We start from the raw sequence: 10318 nt of genomic DNA, 5'->3' as shown, positions 1-10318 counted from the left end.
AATCCAAATAAACCAAAACCACGGACGTGACCGTGATGACAATCCGCACTCTATGACTCTAGCACCCCAAATGCCCGCATTGGTCTCATCAAATGTCTTCATTAGCAAAAGCTCCCTCCTCTTCACCTACCATTCCTGTAGGATATGAGGGTTAGAAGCAAGTAAAGGAAACTCTCTGAATAATGAAATTAAGCGACATGCATTTCACCATAATATTTTCTACAACAATGGAACAATAATAAAACATGAACTGAAGCAGTCTTATCATCAACTTATAACTAAAACAAATAATTGTAAGATGCAATGCGTGTGTGAAACTTTAAATGATCTCTCATTTTCCCCAATGATCATGCGGCAGTTCCCATTGATTTTCTCCTCATGCATTGCGGTGGCTTTCTAGACTGACCGGTGATCATTGACCATCAAGGACCCTCCGTTCCCTAATGGAACATGATCCACTTTAGGATTTCGATCGGTTCACCACAAGGGTTCCTCTCAATGCATCGCCCACCAACTGTCGTACGCTCTCGGACTGGTTGGCTTTTGGCTTTCCGCCCAAGGTTGGATCTAAGGGTTCTCCTTAGTCCTCCCTCCCATTATTCCCAATCCTAAATATGTGTACAATTATTTTTCAATAAAGCCTTTCTTTTACAATCCATATCTTAATTTTCCAATCCATATCTTAATTTTCCAATCATTATCCAATTCCAAGCATTAATTAATTGAAATCGGAATAACATGCAGAATAGTCCACTCTTATTGCACATGCTAAATTATTCATTTCATTATTATGGAAAATAGAATAATGAAACCACATCAACATTAAAAACATTATAAAGCGAGTAACCAGAACTTGCCTTGATGCCTGAACTTGGGAAATTTGAACTACCTCAAACAAGGATCAGATGGAAACAAGTCCTAAAATCATAGAATTACAAACAACTAAGCTTTCCATTTAAATGATAAGTTTTATCCCAAGGCGAGGTTCATCCCCTACTTATACATAGATATCCCCCCCCCCCCCATTTTTTTATTTTTTATTTTCTCAAACTTATCTCTAAGAGGTCTTACTTATACCTAAGATAAAAGTACTGATTTAAACTTTTGAATTATTGGACTCACATACGTTTATAAAAATTAAAACATTTAGTGGTGGTACTAACCTTAATGTAATATAAAATTTGTTTGAAACCTCATACTTGATAATATACAGAATACTTAAGAAATATTATGATTTTCATAAACTTAATATAATATGATATTGAGATGAAAACTTTCAAATTTCCATGCACCTACTTCTTACACAACAATACTGTCAAGAAAAAAACTTTGAAATTCTATTCATCTAATCTATTAATACTATTGACAAGAAATTAATTAGATAAAAATAAAATTCAGTTATGTCTTTTAAGGTACCGTACCTTACCAACCTTTTTATTTACAATCTTTTACTTCAAGTCAATTTATTGACGAAATTTCTTTAAGTAACTAAGGTATAATGGTATAAGGCATAAACACAATTTCTTTGGAGTACCTAGTTATTAATTAAATGGGTATACATATACTACAGTAATTTAATTTCATCACACACGATTTCTCACATAAAATTTTTCTTTTTAATTAGTTCTGACCTTAATCCATAACTATAATTTCAACAACATAATAATATTTCTATCCTGCATATGTTCGTCTTGATGTTAAACTTTATTTCTGTGTATTATTTTCTTCATAAATTCGATTATTAAAACCATTTGTTTCAGCCATTTCGAAAGAACTAACAATTTTATAATGATGTTGATGATACTTACTTGCTCTATGCTTGGCACAGGTGAAGACGAATTTTGAATCAAATTAACGTCCCTTAAATTCTCTTCTCCTTTTTCTTTTAATAGCCGAACACCTCTCTCTCTCTCTCTCTAAGTTTTGATGGGAATAGAAAAAGATGAAATATACGTTCATAAGACGGAGAGAAAGAGAGGAAGGCTTCATAATTTATAAATTTGATTTCTACCCAAGAAATCCCTATTTACATAAGTTTTCTATTTTTATTTATCATCCTTCCAATTTATCCACCAAGAAGATTAAAAGGTTACCAAAAGAAGAATCCTTGATTGCAAGATTGAAGGTGGCCCACACAATATTTTAAGGGAGTATGGAAAGGCATAAGTGCACACGTTCCCACTTCTTTCTCTTTTTATATAATAAATTTAAAGCAAGTTTCCTCAAAATCTCACCTTGTAAAGCAAGTGGCTTTTCTCATTTTATTAATACTGTACATTTCTCCATCTAAGGAGAAATGGAGAAACGTACAGAGGTTTTCAAAAAAAGAAAGAAGTCAATTCCCATTCATTTATGATGCATGAGTATAGACATATACTATATGTATATAAAGTATGGGCCCACAAGTGGCGCCCCAACTAGGGGAGAATTAATTGAAATTTCACCCAAAATGGAAATAGCGTCAGAATTTTTGGGAAGGATACCTCCTGCTGAAATTTCTGATTTCTTGATAAAGATGGGAACACGTCCCAAATTTGTATGCCAAGAATGCCCCTCACACAAATGCCTAGTGTGATAATCTTGATTGGGCAATCTTGCCGCGCCCACTTTAATTACAACTTGGGGTGCTAATATCAAATTTTAAATTAAAAAACAAGAGGGTCGGTTATGAAAGAATATGAGTTACAGGTTAAATAGTAGGGTCCCACCAAAATCGAAAATTAAAGCCTCCATTGACTTTTATAAAGAGCCAAAATACACCTTGAAATCCTTTTTATGAAACATATTAACTAGGTTAATTTAATACACTCCGAATCTTAAACTTTTAGGGTGAAAATATTTTAAATAAAAACCCAAAAATTTCCAGTTGTACAAGTTTTCACAAGAAACAAAGCCTAAACAAATGAAATTGGCAATACCTTGTTTTGATAATTGCACTAGCTCATCTTGTCTTTTATCATTTAAATAGCTGTCAAAAGTTATTCCATTCCCAAAAGCTCTCAAAGCCTAATAATGAAGAAAACACAAAATGAGTTTGTGCAATTATCAAAACATGGTAGTGCCAATATCAATATCCAAAATATATTAATCCCAAATAACAACCAATATTCATGTTCATCTCTATATACATTACCATCACAACGTATGAAAGAAACAGAGCCTAAACAAATGAAAAATATAATAATCCCAAATTACAACCACAATTCCTGTTCATCTCCATATAAATTACCATCACAACACATGTACTCACCGAGTATAAATGCACACATATCATATATTTATACCTGTAAAGACAGTTTGAATGGTAATCCTCATCGTCCTTCTCCGATGGTATCTTGCAACATAGGTCGAGTGATAATAGGTGAGGCGTCTGGTTGAGCTACCGAGCTTGTATTTAATAAAGTGTTACCTTGGCTGCTAGAACTTATCCCAGTTGAATCTCTAGAAGTATCAGTCATGAAGTTTTGTATATCATTGAGTTGCAAATCTGTTAAGTAGCCAGGCCTCGACGTAACATTACTCACTTCAATGTCTCCTGACAGCATGCCCACAACACGTGACATGGGTGGGCGCAATGCCGGTGATGCCTGAGTGCACAGAAGAGCTACCCCTATCACTCGAATAGCTTCTCCTTCGTTGAATTCAGTTAACATTGGGTCGACTAGTTCCAATTCACGGTTGTTTTCATGTAGATACCATGCCTAGTAGATAATAGAATGAACAAGGGATTAGTTACACAATAGTTTTGATAAATCATAAGCAGATCAGTCTTCCATGGGACAATCTATCATGGAATGTTAGTCAATGGTAATTCACTATGTTTACTAGAAAGAATGATGATAAAAACAGCTCATGATCAGTTATAATACTCCATTTTCACCTATATATAAGTGCAAGAAAGGGGGGAGGGGGTCTATATTTCACAACCATGCATGGGTTCATCATTGTTTGTTATAAAAAAAGAATTTGAGTTGCTAGCCTTTTGATTCTGATTAATGGATGGTAAGTAAAATTACTCACCCATTCAAGGAGATATATCTTCTCTTCATCCAAACTTGAGTCTGAATTCGGCCTTCCACTAAGCATTTCAAGGGCAACGACCCCAAATGCAAACACATCAGCCTTTTCTGTTAGATGCCCACGCATGGCATATTCCGGTGCAAGATACCCGCTTCAATAGTTCCAAAGACCAGTTTGAGTTGTATTGATATAAAGATCTTCTAATAAACAACTTACGAAACAACAAATGAATGGGGACAGTTGGCGGTGCTTACATTGTTCCTGCTACTCTAGTGCTGATGTGTGTCTTCTTATCATCGTAGAGCTTGGCTAGACCAAAATCTGAAATTTTAGGGTTTAGATCGGAATCAAGAAGAATATTGCTGGCCTTCACATCCCTGTGCACTATTCGGAGTGTTGACTCTTCATGAAGATAAGCAAGGCCTCTTGCTGTTCCCAAACATATCTCATATCGAGTTGACCAATTTAGATGCAGATTTTTCTCCCCTGAAATACGACGACAGCATCTGCATAAAGATTCTAAATAATGCAATCTATAGATGCGACGATAAAGGTTTAAAGCGGGATTACTGTCTGAGTCAAAATTGACTATGTTAGAGAAAGCATATATTTCCTTCATAACTTGTATTTCCCTTCGTTTAGGGTATTATTGTAACTTCCGATGGAAGTCACTTAAGGCTCTGTTCAGTTGCGTTTGTCAGGTCAGGGGAAAAAACATAATGTTGCAAAGAGGAAGCATCGCTGCTTAGTTGAAGTTATTCGTACACTCCTGATTGAGATGTAGATACCTAGGTGTGTTGTTGTTCTTACTGCATATTATTTGATAAATCATTTACATTCATCTGGTTTGAATTCTAAGTCTCCGATTGCATGTTTGGATTTTGGCCGCTCTTCCCCTTGTCATTGCTCTTCATGTGTTTGGGTGTGTCTGTTTTGTTAAAAAACTAGAACATTTTAGAGATAAATTGCGCAATAGGTCCATTAAGTGTGTCATTGTAGGATACTCTCATTCCCAAAAGGATACATGTATATCAATCCTATCACAAGAAAGAGAGGGAATCTCATATGAATGTGAGAACTCAAGGGCAAGTTCTTTTCAAGAGCCAGTGACCGATGTAGTACAATCTCATATTGAGGTTGTAGATGAGGTGGATCAACATAGGCGAAGATGGAATATGCAAAAGTTGTTAAAACTTAAACATATCCAAGGAGAGGGAAAACAGGGACTGTTCGTGACCCAAGACCAGACATATGAACTAAGGAAGAGAGTGAATTATACTGTTCGTGATCCAAAATCTGATGCAGGTGGGGCCAACTTCAATGGGAAGAAGGTGGGGTCCACTTATGTATGATGAAAGCTTAACTTTTGCTGATTTATATGCCTTTTTTAAGTCCTCTAGTTATTATGTTTCTTTTTGTTGAAACTCATGCACCCAGAAGATGACTCTTCATTAAAAAAATTCCAGAGCTGTGGAGAGGTAATTTCAACAAAAGAAAATAGGACATCATAACACTACATAAGAAAATAGCTAATCAAGAAAGGAAAAAAAAAAACTACATAAGAAAATAGGACTGCCATCATACCAAATACTGCCTGGTCAAGGCTCTTGTTCTCAAGGTACTCATAAACAAGGAGCCGTTTATCTCCTTCGATGCAGCACCCAAACAGCTTCACAAGGTTCTTGTGTTGCACGGCAGATATAGTAGCAATTTCCGTTACAAACTGACTCTTTCCTTGGTGAGATGTCACTGAGAGTTGCTTCACAGCCACTATCCTCCCATCTGGAAGGGTACCCTGTCAAATAACACAATTATCCAATAAAATGTAATGATCCTATTTTCATGTAGAGATGTATGTATTTATGCAAAGAGGCATTTATGTACATATATACCCTTCTATAAACAAGTCCGTATGTGTGCACATTAGCTGATTCTTAATTAATATGTCACTCAGGTAGTCATTTACATACAATCCTCTCATAATGATGTTGAAAGAGTTCGCTGTTTTTCAGGCTAACTACTAGAAAGATGCTAAAAATACCTTATAAACTGGTCCAAATCCTCCCTCCCCCAGCTTATTTGCAGGATTGAAATCTTCGGTAGCAGTCCGAAGTTCGGAATAACTGAAAGTTTTTTGTGTCGCACCCATTCTCAGAATCTCTGTAAATTAAATTAAGTACAGTTATAATGAGATCCAATCAATTCAAAAAATACCCCATTGCACGAATATGTCTATTATTCGGGCATGGGTTTCCTTGAAAACAACAATAGAATATCCATTCTAGTATATTTAAATAAGGAACCCATATTGACCACTTGTTTAAATGCTTTTCACCCATCACTTTTATTTAGAATTTTTTCATTCGCTTCTTCTACTCATTCTAAACAAAAACTCCATTGTACAAGCCAATGAATAAATATTCTTGATAGAAGTTATGGAGGAAACTACCAAAACACGCTGGTAGCAATCTCATTTTTTATTTAATTATTATTAGGCATTAACACTTTTTTTGTAATGGCAAGCAAAGGGTGAAAAAATCAAAAATATAAAAGCTACTTGTATAGAGGACCCAAACTCAAGACGGAACCAAGATAATAGTTACCTCATTTCTAATATGCTTGGTATATGTATGGGTTCATGGTTCACAGTTTCCTAATAGTTAATTTACGTGGTACATCAGTATAGGCTTAGTCAGTTTGTTTTCTGATAGCTAATCTGCCTCTTTTGGTTTGTAATTTATTTTTGTTTTAATATTTTGGCTTTATATGAAGGAAAAATACATTAGTAATATATAGATCTTTTTATTTTATTTTAAAATTTTGTTTTAAAATTAAATATAATTATTAGTAATTGCAAACTTAATAAGTTACAATAGTCATTTATTTATAACAAATATATTAAGTAATAAGTAGAAGGTTTGGACATTAAAAATCTGCAATTCTAAAGTAAGGATCCAGAAATCAACAATTCCTTCTGAAATATGTAGTTCAACTTCGTAATGAAGAGCAATAAATGCAATATTTTAATTACTTTTACCTATTTACTAGAAATAAGTAAAACCTACTACCAAATGAAATTATGAATCCAATAAATCTGGAAGAAATGTGTATTTGCTGATGTGCCAAGAAAGTACACGTACAGAATTATAATGGATTAAAAATTAGTAGGTTGGCAGGAAATAAGATAAACAATAGAATGATTTAACGTGCTACCATGGTCCGGTTACAATTCTGCAACACACCGAATAGTATGCTGACAGAAGTTTAGATGTTGGATTTATTTGTTATTTAGCAATGTCAATATTACCTTCGTCTTCATTGATTTCCATGCTTTTCCTTCTCCGTCTCAAAATGAAAAATGCAAAAACAGATATAAAGCTCACAACTCCAACAGCAACAGAAATTCCGACAACCAAACCGGTTCTGTTTTTGGTTGACGAGGTGGTTGGTGGAGAGTTACTAACAGTTGGAATGAAATCTGAATAAGGACTCAATAATTAGTAATCAGCATTGAACTATTGAAAAAACGTGGGGCTGTCTGGGTGCAGGAAAATGAATTTTATGGAAACTTTGTTCCATGGAAAAAATTTCCATTGTCTAGTAGAGTTTAAATTTTATTAGAAAACAGGGATTTTTATCATTTTGGAAAAAAAATTCCATGGAAATGAGTCAACCAACCAAATGCTGGAAAACTCATTTTCCAATGAAAGGTTTTTCCTTCCATCCAAGTAGCCCTAGTAAAATCAGTCACTATTTTTTATACGTTACCTGGAGTGACACTGATGGCGGAAATGGATGGCCCATAAGTACCTTGAGCTGGTATGCAGCAAGTCCCCTTTCCAGCCCAAAATAGATGGATTTCAAGGAAATTTTCAGTTACCTGAGCTGTGAAATCCTTTGGAACAGGAATAAGAATCCCACCTGCCTCGTCTCTTATATCAAAATCTTTATGGGCAAGACTTCCCTGAAGCATTAATTAGCAGATCTTTAAAATGAAAACATTTTCAGAATGAATTAATAAAGTGCAATTGGTTACATATTTTGCAATAAACCATGGTTCGAATTATTCACTTTCATTGACACAAGATCTGTTGTTTTTCCTTATTCACTTTCAATATCCAGTACATGCGAGAAACAGGTAATCCACAAAAGGAAATAAAAACCAACAAGTTCAATAAAGAGCTATGGTGGTAAAATAAAAACGACCTCATTTCTGGTTTCATTGACCATCTCTTTCAGAATAAAAGCTTAATATATAGATTAGCAGTGAAGAATTTCCATTAATCATAACTCATCCCAGGTAGATAGCAATGATCGATCGAATTTTCCGGTTCAAAACTTTATTGCACTATTAAAAGCAATAAATATGGTCCAAGATAGCACAGGTTAAACATGCAAACCAACCCTTGAGCACATGACCAAACAACATTTGTGTTCTCAAAAACTTTCAAGAGGCACCACTTTATAACAGTTGGTGAAAAAATGACAGAGAATAGCGATTCAAAAAACAATAAAATCTAACAATCTTGGGAAATATAACCTATTTCAGAGCACATACCTGGATATAAATATCAAAAAGGCGCCTTCCGACACTCTGCCAAGTTTGTGAATTTTGGAAAGCTGTCTCAGCAAATTGTAGGTTTACAGTGTAGTTTCCATTCTCAAGCCCTAGACCATAGTATCTTAATGACCCTGGCGATATCCGTGCTGTCTGGAACAGCTCTGAGTCCAAAGTATTTGTAAATTGTGATGAAGTGAAGCTTGTATATGAAACATTGGAGTTTTCAGCAAACCGTCCAACATTGCTAACTGCCCAATTGTTTGCATCAGTAACATAATCTGATGCGGCACCAAGAGTTTCACTATCACTGTCAAATACTGTGCCACTAGAAGATGTCTTCTCTGGGCCACCACATTTGATTGCAAATGAAGAATCTGCAAACCAATAAAAAATGATCTATCAAAAAACGATATGATGTTTATTGGTGAAATATCACATTTTTCCTATGTCAAACACTTGTCTTTAGATAATGAAAGAACAGGAAAAGGTCAGTTGTCTGCCATCTCACATTGACAGGAGCAATGGGTCCCCAATAAAAAGTAGCAGGACACCATGAATTTGTTAGGGTCCCATTCCTTGCACCTACTGTCGAGAAAGGTGTGATGTGAGCTGTGTATGCCTTTATGCGAGGCATGGGAAAAGCTCTTCTGACATGCATGTCTGAAGCATAATGCTTACGAGGAATATTCCTCAACTATGAGGTGCATGTGAGACATAAGCTTCTCAATCTAGATGATAAATTCCGTAACTTAAAACAATTATTATTATTATCGTGACTACTTTACCACTTGAAGCCCTAATATGCCTTAGTTAGGGTTAAATGTGTAGAATAAAATTTTTTGAGGTGTTTAATTTGCCCAAGGCTCAAAATGTCGATATAAGTCCGCATATAAACTACTAGTATTGTACTATTGTTCATATCTTTACGCCCTTTAAGCCATAATATGCCTTAGTTAGGGTTCAATGTGCAGAATAAAAGTATTTGAGGTGTTTATTCAATGCAAGCTTCAAAATGTTGATGATACATATAAGCATGGTTTAAAATTTCGGTTTCGGTAACCGTTTCAGACCCCATCGAAAACCGAAATTCCAGCGAAATCCAAAATTTCGGTCCGAAATTTTGTAATTTGGTTCGAAATTCCAGACCGAATTTTCGAAATGTCGGCCGAATTTTTGTTACACTTTTATTTTTAATAAATAATGCCATTTAATCAAAATTTCGGACGGGTCCGAAATTTTGGACCGAAATCCGAAATTTTGGTAAATGGCGAAAAATGGAATTTCGGATTTCGGTCGAAATTTAAAACCATGCATATAAGGTGATATGGATTCTCATGATCACAAAAATTGATTGATACACAATCTCAACCACACTTTTATGCTTACTTTTATTTTTAATTGCTTTTGGTGAATTTACTTCAACTAAAAACTATGATTTGATAATGTTAATGGTATTTAATAGGTTTGTACTTGTTGGCGAGTGTATCGGTTGGATGTCTATCTACTTGTTTGTCAAGGTTTTTTTCAGTTACTACAAGAACTAAAACTGTAGAAACCATTATTCTGAACAATTAATTAACTAAAGAAATGATCTAATAAAAATAAATTAAGGAAGCGCAAACGTAACTGCAGAAGTACTAACAGGCGCCTACAATTTAAAAACAATAAACACCAATCTTCCATTTCCTTCCAAGTCTATCTTTGTCTCCTTAATAATATATATTTAAAACCAGATTT

The 10318-nt window shown here is 34.7% G+C and overlaps 1 protein-coding gene across 2 annotated transcripts in view; it reads right to left on the bottom strand.

Moving 5' to 3' along the window:
* Positions 1–3059: 3059 nt before the first annotated feature.
* Positions 3060–10318, bottom strand: part of LOC143884672 (putative LRR receptor-like serine/threonine-protein kinase At1g56130) — a 29829-nt gene continuing 22570 nt past the window's right edge. For both annotated transcript variants that reach the window (XM_077388354.1, XM_077388355.1), the window contains 8 exons: positions 8579–8955; positions 7789–7984; positions 7328–7498; positions 6062–6180; positions 5605–5815; positions 4275–4506; positions 4021–4171; positions 3060–3701 (listed from right to left, as the gene is read on the bottom strand). In XM_077388354.1, coding sequence (XP_077244469.1) covers positions 3312–3701; positions 4021–4171; positions 4275–4506; positions 5605–5815; positions 6062–6180; positions 7328–7498; positions 7789–7984; positions 8579–8955 — 1847 coding nt within the window. In that variant the 3' untranslated portion in view covers positions 3060–3311. The remainder of the gene's footprint in view (positions 3702–4020; positions 4172–4274; positions 4507–5604; positions 5816–6061; positions 6181–7327; positions 7499–7788; positions 7985–8578; positions 8956–10318) is intronic.

The sequence above is a fragment of the Tasmannia lanceolata genome, unplaced genomic scaffold (genome assembly GCF_043159265.1).
Source record: "Tasmannia lanceolata isolate RefF3 unplaced genomic scaffold, GAP_Taslan_0.1 ptg000008l, whole genome shotgun sequence".
Classification (NCBI taxonomy): Eukaryota; Viridiplantae; Streptophyta; class Magnoliopsida; order Canellales; family Winteraceae; genus Tasmannia; species Tasmannia lanceolata.
Note: the sequence above shows the minus strand (reverse complement) of the source record. Positions and strands in the feature narration are given on the sequence as shown.